The sequence below is a fragment of the Coloeus monedula genome (assembly GCF_965178545.1).
Source record: "Coloeus monedula genome assembly, chromosome: 1".
Taxonomy (NCBI): domain Eukaryota; kingdom Metazoa; phylum Chordata; class Aves; order Passeriformes; family Corvidae; genus Coloeus; species Coloeus monedula.
Window position 1 is genome coordinate 157,999,282 of NC_138781.1, and position 19,372 is coordinate 158,018,653.

Here is a 19,372-nt window from a genome sequence, read left to right on the forward strand (position 1 = left end):
GAAATTCTTTCTAATCTAGGGGGGATTTCTTTCTTTTTCTTTTTTATTTTCTCTCTCCTGTCTGCTGGTAGTTTATGTGCTCTTGGACAACTGTGCCCTCATGTTTGCAGTCCTTTCCCAGCCCCTGGCAGCCGTGGTTTCATGCAGCTCTCATGGCTTAGCTCTTTCACTCAGTGCTGTTTCCCTGGCAGGGGCACCATCCAAATTGCCTTCCTCAGATTTCATTTCCATGGCTGGGCTGCCAGGGACGTGGTGCTTTGCAAACCTTTTGAGCTGAGATTAGTGCACTGTTTACTAACTACTCCATCCCCCCCTGCCCTGAAAGGATCGTGGCAGTAGTTTGGATGTTTTGGAAATTAAATAAATCCTGCTGAAGCCCAGAAAGCACCAGCATGGGACGTGTGCTCAGACCTCTAGTGGAAGGTGTCCCTGCCCGTTTTGGGGAGGTTGTAACTAAATGATCTTTAAGGTCCCTCCCCACCCAAACAATTTTGTAATTCCACGATTCTTCTGAAGTGTTTACCTTGGCCTTATCTTAGAGCTCATGCTTAAGAACAGCCAATTTCCAGGTAGTATTTAAATTTAAAGCTTTGGTCTTTGCTAGGTCAAAGCTTGTGGAGGAGCCTGCCCGCCCCTAAACTGCATTTCCGTATCCTGATCTCCCTGACTTTTTGTTCCAGAGCCTGGTTTGGAAGCATCTCCCCTCACCTTCTGCTCTGCTCCCCGCTGCTCTCTCCGCCTGCCGCTCCTCTCACGTGTCCTCCTTTCCTCCTCTCTCCAGGTGATCTGCACGCTGGTGGCGGCTTTCTTGCACTTCTTCTTCCTCTCCTCTTTCTGCTGGGTGTTGACCGAGGCCTGGCAGTCCTACATGGCCGTGACGGGCCGGTTACGGAACCGCATCATCCGCAAGCGCTTCTTGTGTCTCGGATGGGGTGAGGACTCGGGGGCTGCGGAGCAGAGAAGGTTCAGGCTACAGGAGAGACCAGTGCTCCTCAGGAGGGTGCTTGAAACCCTTGGAAGGGTTTCAAGAAGGGCTGAAATGGTTAAAAAGCACAACCAAGAGCCCTGATGTTGAACCTCCTGCCCAGTGCACTCAAAAACAGAGGAGTCGAGTTCAGGTTTCAGAGGGTGCTCTGGGGGTGGTTATTTCTGGGGTTGGGTCTGTTTCTTGCTTTCTATTTTTCTGTCTGTCTCCCTCCGTGTTGGATGTGTTCCACTGGTACATGGTACCAGCCAAGGGAATCCTGGCCTGGATCAGCAATGCTGTGGTCAGCAGGACCAGGGCAGGGGATTGTCCCTCTGTGCTGGGCACTGCTGAGGCCACACCTCAAATTGTGGGCTCAGGTTTGGACTCCTCACTACAAGAAAGACATTGAGGTTCTGGAGGATGCCCAGGGATGGCAACAGAGCTGTGGAAGGGTCTGGAGGACCAGGAGCTGCTGAGAGAGCTGGGAAAGGGGCTCAGCCTGGAGAAAAGGAGGCTCGGGGGGACCTTCTGGCACTCCACAGCTCCCTGATGGGAGGGTGCAGCCAGGTGGGGGTCAGGCTCTGCTCCCAGGTAAAAGTAATAGAACAAGAGGAAATAGCTCCAGCTGCACCAGGGAAGGTTTAGATTGGATATTAGGGAAAATTTCATCACTGAAATGATAGCCAAGCATTGGAAGAGGCTGCCCAGGGAAGTGGTGGAATCACCATCCCTGGAAGTGCTCAAAAACCCATGAAGAAGTGACATTTTGGGCCGTGGTTTAGTGGTGGACCTGGTTGGACTCGATGATCCTCGAGGTCTTTTCAACCTTAATGATTTTATGGTTCTAAGATTCTGCAGAGCAACCTGGAGTGAAGCAAACTCTGAAATCCTGTCTCCATGGCAGCAGCGCCTTTTGGAGACAAATTAACTGTGAGACTGCTGCAGATGCTTGCAACTAATTTTTCTCCCTCTGCCTCTGCCGTATGTTTAATTTATTAGCCTTAAATGATGCATTCTGTAGTAGAAAACAAATACAAACCCATAAACCTGGGCTTTCAAAGCGATAACAAGGGCGTGTTTGAAAGGAGCAGCGGCACAAAAAGTTGCTGAGAAGCGAGGAGGCAAAGGAAAAAAAAAGGAGTGTGGCTGAGCTCTGTTAATGTCTCATTTTACTACTGAAGCCTCACAATTCACCCCAGGCAAGAGATTTCTGGTGCTTACCAAGCACCCTGATGTGATTCATTCTGGCACATCAAGAGCCGTCCTCGTTGCAGCACCTTCATCCCTTTAAGTTTTCCCTGCTAAGCTTTTGCTTACAATGGAGAATAAATTGTGTTATTAAAATCGGGGGTTTGTGTGTAGCAGGAGCAGAACCACAATACCTGCAGAGCACAGGCTGCAGGAGCCTGGGTGTGCTCATGCATATGTTTATCCCTCCTTGGTGACTCCAGAAACATCAGGGATATCAAATGTAACAGACTAATAGCTTTCCTAGGTAATAAAAAGGGATTTTTTCCCCCTGGTTTGTAAAAGCTGGGACAGATGGGCGTGTTAGCCGAGGGAATTTTGGATGAGCAACACTCACATTTGTAGTCTGTACGGATTAAAAAAAAAAAATTAAAAAATCCCCCAACATGTGTAGAAGCATAATTTGCACTGCTAGGAAGATGTAGTCAGCTCTGAGCTAGGATGCACTGCTGATAAATGATGCATAATAACCATTTGGAGTAGGTTAGGACAAGAAATGAAGAACACTCTCGCCTATTAAGGCAGCAAGGGAATTTGGGATATTTAGCATCCTGCTAGACTTCAGCTGTAGAGCTGGGATTAATGGCACTTGTAAGAGGAAAGAAGCCAAAAATATGTTTTAAAGAGCATAATCTGAAATAATTAGCACAATTCACTTTGTCATGGGTTGGTTCTCCCCCCTTTCCCCTCTTTGCACATTTGCATTTCTCTAAACCCTTGTTCGAGACGTCTTTGCCAAGTTCTCAGCTGCTCTCAGCTGTAGCTCATTGAAGCTGCAGAGAATTTCAGCAGCGAGGAGGATTATTTTTCATTTCTTTGGTCTCCTCTTGGATGTGCAACTTTGCAATTCGATTTTTAAATTACCATTAGTAATAATAATTGTTAATAATTGCTTCGCATGCTTGGGCAATGCTCTCAAGTTCATGGTGTGACTCTTTGGGTGATCCTGTGCAGGGTCAGGAGCTTGGCTTGATGATCCTTGTGGATCCTTCCAATTCAGGATATTCTCTGATTTAAAATAGGCAGATAAATTGTTCTCTGGAAACAACTCAGTCATCATATTTAGCCCCAATAAAGAAGAAATATTTTTTGTCAGGATTTTTATGACCCTGTTACAGTTTCCACAGCTGGATTTTTAATGCTGCCATAGCTCAGCCTCTGAGTGGGTCTTCAGCTGTTTATAACAAGAATGGCTTTTGGGAGTTATTAGCAAGCATCTTCTCCAGTGGAACATGATTAACACATGGCCTGATTCTCCTCTGACCTGGAAGTACAAAACTCTTTGAAAGAGGTTTTCAGTGGATTTACTTGGAACTATTAAATTCACTTTGTGCAGAAAGCCCCCAAAGCATTGCTGGTACTGTCTGTAGCACAGGTGTATGGAACAGGCCAGTTAGGAATAAATTTCTTGACAATAATAAAAAAACTAGGTTGAAATTTTATTTTTTTGGTGGGTTTTTTTTCAATCCAATCCCATCTAACTTCGCTTAGACTTTGACAGCTCTCCCAGGGCTGCACCTCTCATTATGATGCTCTTTGGCTTAACTACCATGACGTAGCTGCCACCTGTAGTAGCTGCTCCTTGTCCAGACCCATTCCCAGCCCAAACTGAGGCTTCTACCCGGCCTTGGAACGAGCCAGTCCCTGGAGCTGCCAAGTTCACAGCCCCACTCTGGATTTCTGCATAATTATCATGTTGGAGAAAAGCACTTTGCGAAGAACAAGTTGTTATTTTTGGCAGAGTCTTTTCCAAATTTCCTCTTTCCCAGGGTCTCTTGCACCAAGCTGTATTCCTGAAAATGTCCTTTCCCATGTGGTTTCTTCCCCTGGGATGCCATATCGATGTCACCATAAGGAATGCAGCAGCCAGGATTTATCCAGATGAGGTGTGAAGGAGCATTAGCAAGAGGAGCAGGAGTCAATGAGGGAAAAAAAATGAGAAAAAAGAGGAATAGAAAGGGAAGGGAAGGGAAGGGAAGGGAAGGGAAGGGAAGGGAAGGGAAGGGAAGGGAAGGGAAGAGGGAAGGGAAGAGGGAAGGGAAGAGGGAAGGGAAGAGGGAAGGGAAGAGGGAAGAGGGAAGAGGGAAGAGGGAAGAGGGAAGAGGGAAGAGGGAAGAGGGAAGAGGGAAGAGGGAAGAGGGAAGAGGGAAGAGGGAAGAGGAGAGGAGAGGAGAGGAGAGGAGAGGAGAGGAGAGGAGAGGAGAGGAGAGGAGAGGAGAGGAGAGGAGAGGAGAGGAGAGGAGAGGAGAGGAGAAAGGAAGAAGGAAGAAGGAAGCAATATTAAAAGAGATGCTTTTTGACCCACTGCCTGTGGGGTTTGGACTGATGAAACGTGACCTGTGCTTGGAAATCTCACATGGGAAGAGAAGCACTTCCCTGTAGGATAACCCTCAAATGCTCCACATTCCAGCCAGCTTGGCCCTGTGGCTCCCAGCTGCTGCAGAGCCTCACTAAGAATCACTCTCGGGATGGTTTGTGTTGCTGAGGGACCACCTTCCCAGAGGATTGTTGTTTGGAAGCTGTGCCTGCACATTCCTCAGATCTCCTGCGGTCGCCTGCCATGACCTCTGCAGCTCACAGATTAGAAGGGCCTTGTCAAGGGGCACTAATCCCCTTGGCTACTGATCCTGCTGATTCTTAATGGGATTTTCCCATCTTTAGCATTGAGACAGCTTAATTCCTCCTGCCACGAGGAGCAGGGCTATAAAAAGCCACGTGGAGACCTCCAGAGCTGAAGAACCTGATGTTGCGAGCCGGTACCCAGACATTTCTTTAAGGAAAGGGAAGAGCTGGGCTCTAAACCTCCACAGATCCTAGAAGAGACCTGAAGCTCTTTCTCACTGTTGTTCAGAGGAACCTGCTCCTTCACAGATCTTGGGGGACCTATTTGGGATAGGGAAACTCAGTTTTTGTTTCCTTTTCTGTCTCATTTGGGGCAAGATTTTGGGTCGCTGATCCTACACTGAGTGCAAACAAAGCTCTTTATTTTTGAGTTCTTTGAGTTGGGTTGTGGTTGAACATTCCAACTTCAGAGACATCCTGAAGTACCCAAGAATAAAATAAGTCAATTTTATGCATCTGCATCTACTGTGAGACCCCCCACAACTGCTGAGACCACAACAGAGCAGGAGCTGATTACAGCTCATGGTATTTATTTAATTAACAGAGATAATTAAGGTTCTTACTTTTGATTCTGGGGGTCCTGAGTTCAGTCTCTGCCACAGAGCCAGGCTGGAATGGATGGTGCTGGAATAACTCTGGAAAAATGGGGAATATTGAGTGGGAGAAGGGCTGCACATGTGATTAAATGATCGATTTCCTCCTGTTTCATTTCCACAGGGCTCCCTGCCTTGGTGGTTGCCATTTCCGTGGGATTTACTAAAGCCAAGGGATACGGCACTGTGAACTAGTGAGTAAAGGATTCCTTTTCTCCCGCCTGTTTTATCCTCCATCCTTTTTGTCAAAACCCAGCCACTGGCCCACAGGAGACAGACTGGGAGCGAAATTCCCATGTGCAGGACAGCTCTTGCATCCCTGCCTCCTCAATCCGTCATCTGACCGAGCTGGATTGTGTATTCCGTTGAAAACAAGTTTAAAGGGACTACTTAGGTTTAACTGCTGTATTTATGACATCACTTTGATCTAAATACCTTCTACTAAGAGCTTTTTAATGTATTTTTTAAGGGAAAATGTGGAATATTTAAAGTTTAGGATGTTTAAAAATTAAAACCAGCTTTTTTTTTTTCCTTAATCTGTTTTTATGCTAGATTGGCCTCACCTTTTCAAAACAGCTCAGCTCAGTTTAAGGCAGCAGAATGAGCCTGCCTTGTGGAAACCAAGGCTTTGACAGCATCCCATGTTTGCCTGTTTTCCAAATTCCACAGGTTTTGTCGTTAGGAAACTTTTATGTGCTCATGATGAGGGAAGGAAAACAGAGGAGAAATAACGGAAGAGGTAAAAAATGCATTAAGGCAAGGCTCGCCTCACTCAGAGCTGAGCATTAGCACAACTTTAAATGAAGAAGAAAATATGAAATATTATTTTTTTCATCTGTTGTTAAAAATCTTAGCAATTTCATGCATAGTGACAGTTCAAGGATAATGTTTTTTGTAGCAATAAGTCAGGCTCTTCCCTACTGCATCCCATCATTTTCCAGAACCTTCCTGGGCAGGGGTTTGCATCCCACACGGGCAGTGTTTGAGGCTGGAGCTGTTGATGTGGCCGGCAGCAGATGCGGCTTCGATCGTCCCACTGAGGAAATTCACGTGGAGCCTCCTGCTCTCCTCCCTCGATTCCCACCACATCCTGCACACCCACGGCCAAATGGTCCCGGGTTTGCATTTTAATTGCAGGGGAGAATTCAAGCAGCACAGCAGCGTTTTCCGTTTGCTTTGCAGCCTAAATTCCTGCATGACACAGGGGGCTCAGGACTGGGGATTTCTCGAGGCAGAATTCCTGAAGGATGCATTGGCTGCACCTGGCTTGCCTGTCCCACCTTCAGCGTGTGCTGGTGGAGAGGGACCCAGTGCTTGCTGTGGGACTCAGGAGAGGACAAAACACAGCCTGGTTTGCAGAAGCATCACCGAGATCCCAAATTGATTCCCTTTGGCTTTTCCGTGGGTCAGCTGCTTCTGGCACTTTACTCCAGGCACATCCATGAGAACAATTCATAATGAACAAGCCTCGGGGGGGGGTGGGAGGGAAGTCCTGGATATTCCTCCTTCTTTTTTTGTCTATAGGCTGGTGGGAATTGGTGCAAAAAGATTTGTGGCTTTTTAAAGGGTTTTGTGGTCAACGTTGACCACACAAAAAATTCCTGGGCGGGGAAGGGAGGAACATGCAAGAAAGAACTCCCTGGCATTTTTCCCTGGACCACTGTGCCAGCATCTCCCACACTCCAGACTGCAGCCAGGAGGATGACAACGTGTGACAAAACCTGCTGGGCTCCTGCTTTGCTCTCACACTGGCACAGGGCGAGGTGGCCAAGAGGCTGGGCTGACTTTCCAGCGTTCCCAGGGGCTGCCTGGTCACACCAGCTCTCCTCCCTTTGCTGCCAATCCTCTGACTCCTTTCAGCCCCGAAGACTCTGTCACTCCTTGCATCCAAGGGCTGGATGCCAGGGAATGGAAGGGGGTCCTGTGCTCCCAGCCAGAGTGACAGCATTTCCCAGCTCTGCTGTCAGGGTGTTTTGTCACCAAAATTGTGGTGGTGGGGCCTTCACACCCCAGCAAGTCCAGTTTGATGAGCTGGGCTTCAATGATCCTTGTGGGTCCTTTGCCAGGATATTCCATGGTTCTGGGTTTCTTCTTGTCTTCTTTCCATGTTTCCCAGTGTGTGGTAAAGCTGGTGAGTCCCACCAAAGTCATGAGGAGAACAACAGTTCCTCTCAAACTCAAAGATCCCATTAGACATTCCCAATGCTGCCATCTCACTTTAATTCCACACTTTGGTACCTTCTAGTACCTAAAAGACCTACAAGAAGGCTGGAGAGGGACTTTTTCCAAAGGCATGTAGTGACAGGACAAGGGAAAAAGGCTTTGAGCTGGAGGAGGATAGATTTAGATTGGATATTGGGAAGAAATTCTTCCCTGTGAGGAGGCTGAGGCCCTGGCACAGGTTGCCCAGAGAAGCTGTGGCTGCCTCATCCCTGGAAGTGTTCAAGGTCAGGTTGGATGAGGCTTGGAGCACCCTGGGATAGTGGAAGGTGTCCCTGCCCATGGCAGGGGGTTGGACAAGATGATCTTTGAGGTCTCTTCCAACCCAAACCATTCTATGAGTCTATTAATTCCTGCTGGAATTGGCTTTACCAAGAGCCAGAGGTAAACAGAGCTCACTGGCAGTGAGTGGTGGGTTCACAAGCCCTGGTGCTGAATAAAATGGTGCTGAACATCTCTGTCATGAGAGTTGCATTTACACTTTGGTGCATTTTAAAACACAAAACAAATATTGCTGTGGGCCCAGCTGGGCAGGGTGCCCCGACAGACCACATTGCATTCACACTTATTCCTGTTTTCCTGCTCAAAGAGGCCTAAAAGCTCTGTTGCATTGATGTGTGGGGAGCCCTTGGTTTTCCCTCTCCTCCAGACTGAAGTCAGCACTGCACAGCAGCAACTTCAGAGCTGAACTCTGAAACTTGAGGTTTAGCTTGGATATGAGGAAGGAATTCTTCCCTGTGAGGGTGGGGAGGCCCTGGCACAGGTTTCCCAGAGAAGCTGTGGCTGCCCCATCCCTGGAAGTGTCCAGGGCCAGGTTGGACAGGGCTTGGAGCTGCCTGGGATAGTGGGAGGTGTCCCTGCCCATGGCAGGGGGTTGGCACCAGGTGATCTTGAAGGTCCTTTCAGCCCAGTTTTGTCTCCAGTGTGTAATGGGCACTCACAGGGCATTTCAAATGGGCACTGCAGACTTTCAAGGCTCAATGTTTCCATTTTGCAGAAGGAAGGAAAAGCTTTAATCACAGCACGTGCCTCCCTGACAAGGAGGGGACAAGAGGTGACAAGATAAACCACAAGGGACTACCCAGAGTCTTTTAAAGCACTTTCCAACCCTGCAGCTTCTGGGTCCCAAGAGCAGTGCATGAGCAGTGCATGAGCTCCCGTGGCAGAGGTGGACATTAAGTCAAAGCAGGGCTGATATTTAGGTGAGCACAGAATTTACCACTCAACAGCAGGTTTTTTTCTCATCCCACTCACAGTGGTAAAAAATGCTGGCATCCAACTACGGGACAAGGTGATGAGGGCATTTTGGGGACAGCTGCAGGTGTTGAAGGGATTGCAGCGCTAATCTCGGTGTTAAAGACTCTCAGGGCAAAGCTGGTGGAGGGGGCAGGGTGTGAAATGTGTGATGTGTCGTGAGGCTGGACCAACCTCAGTGGAGCAACCTCCAGCAGGGTGTTCAGCCTGGGACCTCAGCAGGATTTCACCCGGTTTGGTCCTGTCTTTTTATTGTGCGTGGGATGAAGTTTTTCTCTAACAGTAAAAACACAACTGAGCAGCAGGACGAGGCTCTGTCCCACCAAGAACTGTCCCATCAAAGGCTTGGCCATGTCCCCAAGCTCTAATGCAGAGAGATCAGAGCCAGTGCTGAGTTTAGGGAGCTTGTAGTATATTTAATATTTACCATTTAGCTGGCCAGAGTGGTCCACTGAGTCGTAAGATGAGGAGAGAGAGAGAGGTTCAGATTAAAAATTGAAAATATGCTGCAGGATTTGGGGTGTGTCTGTGTTGTGCTGTGAGTCGTGATTCCCAGCAGCCACTCACTCAAGCTTTATTACTTAGTACTTAGGACACTCCAACTCTCCAGCTGTCATGAGGGTAGGAGAGGATTTCTCCCTTTTCTTGCCTGAACTGCATTTGAAAGGACATTTTGCAGCTTTTTGGAGCGTGCTGGGGTGGAGTAGAGGCTGCACTTCCAGTCTCAAAGAAAGTCTGAGGGGTACCAGAGGTTTAAAGGACCTGCCACTGATCACCTCCTTAGATTTAGGCTGAGTGCCTGAATAATAACTCTTCTTTTAGCCGGTGCTCCAGGGACTGCCTCTGGACCTCTAAAGCTTCACAACCAACCTCCTAAAGCTTGAAGTGAATAATTGAGGTTGTGCCACTGGTGCTGGGAGCTCGCATCCTTCCCCACAAGAGAGCCCATCAAAAGTTTTCTGAGAGCACAGCAGATTTCTCAGGGTCCTGGAGTGTCACTGCATTTTGTGACCCACAGGTATCTCAGCAGCTTCTGGGTTAATCTCTGGATAAATACTGCCCTGATTCCCAGCTGTAGTCTCAGTTATTCAAAATATTATATTGGGGCTGCCTGATTTTACAGAGGATTGAGGTGAGAGCTGTTGCTGGCAGGGCTGGGCAGTGTGAAAAAGGGCTCAGTGGAAGCAAACCCTTCCCAGGAGCAGGACAAAAGCCACCACCTCCCATCTGTGCTGTGGCAGAGTCACAAAAGGATCAGATGTTTCACAAAAAAAAGGTTCTTTTTGTGCTGAACACAAGAGCTGCTGTCAGTCGAGGAAACACTGCTTAGGAATTGTTAAACCATTCACTTTCCTCCCTTCCAGTGATAATTTTATTTTTAAAAAATCACTGAAGAGATCCCTCGGAAAGTATAAGGGAACCTCTTAGCGAAATGCAAATATTTCTGTGCCTCGTAGGCACGAGGCTAAAAGCATCTCCACTAGACTGGGGGTTGCTGTCAGTTCTGTTTCTTGGATATTCCTTCACCCTTTCCTTTCCCTTGCTGGCAGCCAGCACCTCTGACAGCCTTGGAAAATGCTTTGATGAAGTGCTGTGGCAGGGAGGTCAGGCAGTCAGAAGGGATCAGGGCCAGTGCTCGCTGATGTGTGATCTCACCTTCACAGTTCCTGGTGCTCCCAGGGACCGCACAGGAATGAGAACCCTCTTTGCACCAAGTCCTCATCACTAATTGCGGAGCAGGACTGTCAGATTTCTTCATCTGACCCACCAGTTGGAAGAGACACTGATAAAAAACATCTCAAAAATCAGGATAGAGTGTTGGATAAAAAGGTTGGGACAAGGCCTGGGATTTGGGAGCCCTCCTCTTGCATTTAGGGAGACCTCCAATTACTACAGAGCTCCAAAGCTTCAATTTTATTCCCTCCCTCCTCAGCTGATTATTCATTTTATTATTACAGCTTCTCAGACAGCTTGTGGCAGAGCAACTTGCTATCAGGAAGAAATCAAAATTGATTAAATTAGCACATTACAGGTTTAATTTAGACATAAACATGATTCAGACCTTGGAGAAAACCAGAATATCCTACTATTAATTCTCAGTTTGAAATACTTCCCTTTTTTGGGGGTGCCTTTCCAGAAACATTCCATGGTTTTGGGGTGAAAAAAAACCCATTTTTTTCAACTCAGAATTAGTAAAAAAACATATGAGGCTGTTCAACAAAACTGAAATATTTCCAAGAAAGCTTTTTTTTTTCCCCCTGGGGGAATCAGCTTGCTCCTGATGCAGAATGAAGGCATCTTGCTGAGGGCAAGGCAAGTGAATTACTGCAGGGTGAGCTGAGTTAAGAGCTTGGAGAAAGTCCCCTCTCCTTTGTGGTTTCCTGCCTTCTCCTGTGCTGAGTGCACGGTCATTTCCTGCTGAAACAGGATTACTCCATCCCACATTTTCTCCAGGGTTCTGCCCTGTCAAAGCATGCAAACTTTCCCAGGGGCTGCTGACACAATGTAAATTCCCATCCTCTCCTGCCCTGGAGTGCCTAATTTGTGTGTCCATGCCCTGAATTGCTGGATTCCCACCAAAAAAATATGGGAATTTCAGCTCCAGTGCTGCTGTGGATGGTCATGGCTGTCACAGAGCCTCGCATTTGTTTGGTCCAACCACCTGCACAAGCAGGAACACGTGGAGGCTGTGCCCAGGTGGCTTTTGAATGTCTCCAAGGACGGAGATTTCACAAGTGCTCTGCTCATCTTTTGGCAGGACTCAGTCCCTCTCACAGGGAAAAAAAGTGTTTCCTTCCTGACTTCACAGTCAAACCTGAAAAACAAAGAATCACAGAATGGTTTGGTTTGGAAGGGACCTTCAAGGTCATCTCGTTCCACTCCCTGCCATGGGCAGGGACACCTTCCACAATCCCAGGTTGCTCCAAGCCCCATCCAGCCTGGCCTTGGACACTTCAGGGCCTCAACCAAGAGGTCTCAAATGAGCTCCCTCAGTTTGAGAAAGCACCAGGCAGTTCAGGAGCCCAAATTCCACATCTGGTCAGTGCAGAAGGGAGGTGTCCTTCTCAGATTACGTGGTGTGAGGGAGAAGGAACAAGCTGGTTTCCAGAAGAGACACCACACACCACATTCAGCTCATTTTTTAAGGAATTTGACTCAGGGAATGCTGTGAATTCCCACCTCACTGCTGTGTTGTTAAATTTCCCCATGGGGACAATCTCAGAAGGAGGGAAGAAATGTCCTGCACCCCTGGACCTGAGCCCCTGGCAGACACAGGGGTCAGCAAATAAGAAGGGACAATTTCCACTCTTTCTGTTCTTTCTCCTGAGTAAGTAGGACAAGAGCATCGTCTTGCCAGCAAAACGCTCCAGCTGCTTCCAGGACCTGGTCTGAAACAGAGCACTCTCCTTCATTTTGCATGAATTCCCCTGTCAAATGCCATCCTGCGGGCAGCTCCCCAGGCAGAGGAGCTTTTATGCAAGTTCAGGAGAAATGGGAAGCAAAACTTGCTTGATTTAAAGTCTGAGATTTTTTTTTTTTTTTTTTTTTTTTTGCCATTGGGTGTCACCTCCCAGGCTGAACTCTGCAGGAAGAAGCCAATGTGTGCCTCTTGGGGACATTTGCCACTGGGTGACTTTCTGTTCTCTCTTCATTTTCCAGCTGCTGGCTGTCGTTAGAGGGAGGACTCCTCTATGCCTTCGTGGGACCGGCAGCTGCTGTCGTTTTGGTATTTGAGCTTGTCTGAAAGCTTTTTTTTTTTTTTTTCCCTCTATATCTTATAGCAATTTCCTTGTTCTTTCAACCCAAGAATGCCCCTCTTTATTTCCACTCGTGTTTTGAGGAGCTTTCTCCTTCAGGAATAACGAGCAAAGCCAGCAGTTTGGGATGGGGTTGATTCTGAAATGTAATTTGCCTCAGCTCTCAGCTTTCCACCTCTGTTCTCACTGGAGCCCCCTAACAGCTGATTCATGCTTTACTTTGGTTTTGCTCTGGATGGAAGTGCAGGATGATGGTGGAAAACTCTGACATTGACTCCTTCAGAAAATGCTGTTCCTGCTGGTTTTCAGGCCAGGCTGTGCCCTCACAGCCAGCTTTTATTCCTGGTCCATCCCAGGCCAGTGCATGTGAGCAGCGTCCTTGTTTGCAGGTGAAATCCAGATCTTCAAGTCAGTGCTGAGGGGGTCCCTTCTGACCCTAAACATGTCACGTTGGCTTTGAATTTGAAGAGATGGCAAGGCTAAAGTGAATATTCCCGAACTCCAGCTCCTGCATGGTGGGACTCTGTTCTCCTGTCCCACCACCCCTGGCTCCAACACAGCCCCAACACCAATCTTGGTCAATTATTATTTGAGTTTAAGCTGTCACTCAAGAGGTGACATTCCTTCCCTGCTGCTGAAGCCTCACTGGCCATGAGAAGCCTCAGGGCTGAAAGAATCTGAGAACTGCTGCTCCTCCAGGAAACCCCTCCTGCAGCAATTTCCCATGGGTTTAAAGCCATATTTGAGCTCCAACGTCTTCTTGCAGTTTCTCTGCAGCCCAGTGTTTTATCCAGTGGAGGAGCTTCATGCCCTCTGAGGCTCCAGAGCCCTGGAGATTCCCACAGGAATGGGGTTGTTGACACTCACAGTTCCTTCTTCAGTTCAGGCTTTTGTTTCGTGCAGTGCCTGGGGGATGAAATGCCCTGCAGCAGGAGTTTACAGGAGAATAACTCCACAAAAGCTCAGGCTGCTTCTATTCTCAGCGCTGTCACTGCACATCAAACCACCTTGGTGCCATCGTTTCATCTCGGTGACAAAGAGAAAAGCCAGCAGTGGCCCCTCCTCTGCAGGAAATCAAAACTGGTGTGAGCTGAGGTCTTTCATGTGGGGTTGTGACACAGTGATTCGGAGGGAGGAAGCTTTGGTAGTACCCAGAGTCACTCTACTGCCTCAAAGCACCTCGCTTTTGTTGTGCCAACAACAAGGGACATGATCCTTCTCTTTTTCCTTAGCACTTTTAATGCATGAGGAAGACACAGGAGCCCGCTTCCATTTGGCAGCTTAGTTTTCCCTCACCATCAAGCTGAGGAAATGAAATGTCCTCACAGAGGGGTCAACACATGCAAATAGTGGTTCCTGCAGCTGATATGGGGAAGTGGTGAATCATCTCTGGGGGTGTCTGGCCCTGATCCGCAGCAAGAGAGAGGCTACACACCTCGTTCAGACTCCCTGACTCATTCCTGGCCAAGGTGACACAAGAATGTTGCCCTGGTAGAGACACCAAAGAGCTTGGGGAAGGAGAAGGAGAAGCATGGAAAGCCTTTTTATAAATGGGAGCCTGCAAATGGATGAGCTCAGTTGTAATACCCCAGAGGTGGTTGGCCTGCAGCTTCAGCAATATTCACACCCCGCACTCAGGCCACTGACACTGAACAGCTGCAGGTTTTAAGGATAAAGGGTTGACCTTTGTTCTTAAAAATCCTCATCTACCTCAAACACAGAGCTGTTGGAAGCAGTTTTGCTCGCCCAGCTGGAGCAGCCTGGTGATAGTTGTGTGCAGGCTGAAGGCAGGGAGAGGCTCGTGGGATGAAGTCAGGGCAGAGTCATCAGTGGTCAGGTAGTGGATATCTCCAGGAATCTGAGATTTTGGGCTTTGCTTCTGGATGTTACCTCAGAGATAAAGAAGTAAAGCTACTTTTCAAGTTATTAGAAGAATATCCATGTTGTATCCCTGACCTAGTAAAGAAGTGGAGCCAGGATCAGAGCAGGATGTTGATCGTGGTGATCAATGGACTGGATTGATTGATTGATTTCTTTATTAAAACCAGTGCAGAATTGCTCTTTGTCATCTCCCCTGCTCCATAGGAATGAGGATGCACACTTGGGCCAGCCCTAGGAGAGATCCAGCCACAGTTCAACCCCATCTCTCCTCCTGCCTGGCTGCACCTTAAGAAAAAACCTCTCTTGCCCTCACCAACCTCCTCCACGGTGAAGGATCAGTGATTTAAAAGTGCTTTCCAAGCTAATAATCAGGCTTTGATTTCCTGATGATCCTTGGCTGTGTCACTGTGCCTGACTTGCCAATGTTGTTTCTCTAAATCAATACCACGGTGAACTCTAGAAATGGTCTCGCAGCTGTCCACAGACCCAGCAGCTGATGCACACAAAAATAACCACAATTTCTGAGATTTTCCATGGATTCCCAGCTGTGGACTCCACGTCAGTGAGCTGGTGAGACCAGCAGAAAGGCTGATCATTGTTTCAAGGATGATTTAGGCAATTAGGCAGAGGCTTGGTCCCTTCTTTTGGGTCAGGTGACTCTTAGGACCACCTCTGAAGGATCTCTTAAACCCATGAACACGTAAAGTCACGTGAATGTATCTCTGGATTTGGCCTTAAAACATTTCCCTGCAAGCCCCACATGCAAAGCAGCATCAACCACAAGGTTCTATCACCACCAGCTGCTCCACTGACAGTGAAGCCAGGAGAATGTCACCTTTTTCCACCATCAGTGCCAGGCCTGCACGCAGGGGGTGGTGCTCTGTGTCACTAACGTGTCGCTGAGGTTCGGATGGGGTTTGTAAAGCAGATGCAGCTGGCAGCAGTGGATGCAGTTGGAAAGGCCCAGGGAGGAGTTTGGGGTCACTCTGCAGGACCTCAGCTCTGTCCAGCCTGTGTTTCACTGTGGATTTTTATTTTTGATTGACACAGACATCCCTGCTCTCACCCTGAGGAAAACAGACAAAAGGACTGCATGGAATTGTTTTGCCCACTGATTTTTTTGGGAAGTCTCTGTGCTGTGCCATCTGCAATATCTCCCAAGATATCCCACCTGAGCAGCTGATGTTTCTACCTGCTCCAGTGCCCCTTCATCTCTTACTTTGGGAGCAGCAGTGGTGTTTCACCAGGAAAGAACTGTGACATCTTGTCTGCATTCTCTTAATGTTGCTGCTGTGGCAGCACAGGCTCCAGAAGGTGCTTTGGGAAGCAGCTGGTATCAGCCCACTGCTGTCCTCTGTCCTGGCCACTCTGTTTGGATTAGCCCAAAAAATTGTTGTTGTGCCTGGAGTTTGCCTTGCTGGACCTCAAGCAAAGTTGGGCTTCAAGCAGCCCTGCAGCAATCTGAGAAATTCCCAGTCTCTCCTGCTCCATGGTTAAGGGTTGGACTTGGTGATCTTGGGGAGCTTTTCCAATCTTAATGATTCTCCAACCTCTTGGGTGTGCTGCCAGCTGCATTCTGCTCTCCTGAACTCACTGATGCACGGCCAGGGGAGGTGGGACAGGGGGGACAGGGGACACCAGGGGTGGTGGCCTGCAGAAGTGTGACCCGGCTGTGGGAGGAACCCTTCTGTGCCACCGAGTTTGACCTGACCCACTTGAAAACAAAACTTGTGTGTTGTTTCTCTTTTGACAGGTGAACATGGTTATTGGCATTCTGGTTTTTAACAAACTTGTATCCAAAGATGGAATAACAGATAAGAAACTGAAGGAACGGGCAGGGTATGCCTTATCAATACATCTAAGTAAAGAGTGAAAATAAAACCCAAAAATACCCAAGGTTGTGATCAATAACCAGGCAAGGAGTGAAAAAAGAGGTTGGGGATGCAAACAAAAAATGCAAAACCATATTTAAACAAAATAAAAGAAAAAAACACACTTGATTTAATCTCTTTGCCCTGTCCTTCAGTGCAGCAGGACACAAAATCCGTGAAGCAGCCCTGTGCTGCTGTGGAGGAATGATAAAAGTTCATCTCTTTGTTAAAATGGCTTCAGCCCAGGCTGATGCATCCTCCCAGAAATGAGGGAGAGCAAAGTGACTCTTGTCAGTAACTCCTAGAGACAGCGGCTGGAGCAGGGAGAGACTCAGCACTGCTGAGTGTGGCACATGGCAAGAGCTGGGTGACAGAGGAGCCGTGTCTGAAGGCTGGCAGGTGTCCCAGGGACAGCAAAGGTGTGTGATGGAAGGGAAGGGTTCTGGAGGTCTAGCAGAGGAGAGCTCAGCAGATGGATGCAGTAGGAGTGGTGAGTTAAGAACCTTCACTGCGAGAAGAAATTCTGCCGCCACCTGAGGTTCTCTATCTTCTCCACAGCCTCCATTCCCAAATCCAGAGGGTTTGTGTTACCTGCTCTCCTTTGGAGTATAAATTAAAGAGCTGACTCCACATTTCTTTCCACCCTGGTGTCTCCCAGGGGTTGGGCTGGGGCAGCAGCTCCCGGGCAGGGCTCTCTCTTGGGTTACTCCCAAACTCTTGGCAGTGGCCATTTTGCCATCCAGCAGGATGAGAGCCTCTCCCTTCATTTCTAGGAACGAGCCTGCAGCCTGCTCAGATTTTATCCCTGAGCTGTGCCCTGCTGCAAGCAAGGGATGGAAACAGCAGGCTGACGCTCTTGAGTCACATCAGATGCACAGGTCAGCCTGGCTGATGTGTGTTATTTCCCCCTGCCTTTCCTGGCTTGTTGCAGTTAGAGAAGCTCTGTCCTTACCTGCTGCTGGGAGAGGCAGCAATCTGTGCTCCCCTGTGTCCACTGAAGGAATTTGATTTATCACTGTGGGTAGCAGCTGTGTTCTGGAAGGAAGAAGTTGTTTACAAAGAAATGAGGAGAGCAGGAGATGTTCTGGTTCCTCTGCGTGGCCACGGGCAGTCTGAAACCTTTGGAGGCTGGTGGAGAAAGCACTGGATATATGGATATATTCTGTCTGTAAAAGTGGAGGGAGAAGGTCTCCACTGAGTCTCAGAGGATAATATGGATGAGGTTCAATGTTCCTGGCATTGTACTATGGAGTCGTTGTGTGGAAATGTTTTTTAATTGAATGGTAGAGGCAAAACCCAGGGTAGAGGCAAATTCTTATCCAGCACCTCAAATCCTGGGGTCAGTTTTGGGCCCTGCACTCCAGGAAAGACCTTGAGGGGCTGGAGCCTGTCCAGAGAAGGAAATAGAGCTGGGGAAGGGTCTGGAGCACCAGAGCAGCTGAGGGAACTGGGGGGGCCTCAGTCTGGAGAAAAGGAGGCTCAGGTGAGACCTCATCACTCTCTCCAATGCCCTGAAATAGGGAGTGGTGAGGATGAGGACCAGAATCTACTCTCAGGTAACAAGTGACAGAACAAGGGGAAATGGCCTCAAGTTGCACCAGGGAAGGTTCAGATTGGATATGAGGGAAAATTTCATCACTGAAAGGATGACCAGGCTTTGGAACAGGCTGCCCAGGGAAGTGGCGGAGTCACCATTCCTGGGAAGTGTTCAAAAAATGAGTGGACCTGGCACTTTGTGACAGAGTTTAGTGGCCATGGAGGGGTTTGGTCAAAGGTTGGACTCGATCTTGGAGGTCTTTCCCAACCTTAACAATTCTGTGAGAAACACAGGGACCTGTTCAGGCTCATGTTTTATCAGCAGTGTAATGGACAGTCATGGACAAGAAATGTGGTCCCTGGGTGCAGCAAAGGGGAATTTTGGTGCCTGAGCAGTACCATGGCCATGATAACGAGGAGATTTGGACGATCAGAGATATCAGCTGCTGCTGGGTTGAAAAATACGTGAAGAAGTGACCTTGGTGCATTGCTTTGAGCAGCTGCTACCAAGCAAGTGCTTCATTCCGAATGATGCCTTCTTGACAAAGAGAGAACTCAAGAAAACACCCAGGCTGCCAGGCAGGGTCTGGAGCAGGATAATTGCACTTGAAAGTCAGTGCTGCCATAAAATGGTTTATTGGATTAGCAAAGCAGCGAGTCACTGCCTCTCAGTCTCTCTAATCCAAACATGGAGTGACCTTATTTAATACACAGCAGCTGGTTATTGATCACACTCAGAGTTGGGCTTTAAAAACAAAACCTGCGAGGCAACAAAACAAACAAACAAACAAAAAAGTCATTTTTCTGATGTTCTTTGTTTTTTCTTTCTTTTCTCCTTTTTCCCCCTTCTTTCGTGTCCGTGTGTGTGTGTGCAGCACTTTTAAGCCTTCTCTGTGCTCAGTGGTTTTGTTCTCCCTTCCCAAGTGCCCCTGCTGAGAATGTGGGAGCACTTTTGAGAGTCCTGGTGCCCCTTTCCCTTTAGTTCTCCGCTTCTGGCCTGGGCTTGGGAACCGTGTTGGAAGGTAGATTTGAAGAAAATCAGAATGAGTAACGGCCTTGGAGATGTCTGGATCTGAGGAGATGGTCTAAAGAAATGTTGTGTTTCCTTTAGCAGAGGCAAGAAGTATGGTTCAGTGCTGCAAAAACAATTTCTAAAGAGGGTAAAAAAAAATATCCCCAAAAATAGGGAAAAAAAGAGCTGTTGGATATTAAGAGGAGCCCAGCACACATGCCACAGATCGGTTGTCACAAATTCATCAGTGCCAGCAGTTCTCATGAAATAATACCTGAGACACAATAATTCTGCCCCTGTAGTTAGCAGTGGAAATTGCTGTGATTATTGTTGTCACATCTGTCAGAAAATGAGGATTTTCTAATAGCAGTGACTTTACAGGTGGATCACAAAACCAGGCTGTAGAGAAT

General features: G+C 48.0%; 1 protein-coding gene across 1 annotated transcript in view; it reads left to right on the forward strand.

Annotated features, from left to right (window-relative positions):
* Positions 1 to 19,372, forward strand: part of ADGRB1 (adhesion G protein-coupled receptor B1) — a gene marked incomplete at both ends in the record, with an annotated part of 200,630 nt that overhangs the window by 146,697 nt on the left and 34,561 nt on the right. The window contains 4 exons of the mRNA XM_082297557.1: positions 782 to 932; positions 5,555 to 5,624; positions 12,565 to 12,631; positions 16,297 to 16,382. Of these exons, the coding sequence (XP_082153683.1) occupies positions 782 to 932; positions 5,555 to 5,624; positions 12,565 to 12,631; positions 16,297 to 16,382 (374 nt within the window). The remainder of the gene's footprint in view (positions 1 to 781; positions 933 to 5,554; positions 5,625 to 12,564; positions 12,632 to 16,296; positions 16,383 to 19,372) is intronic.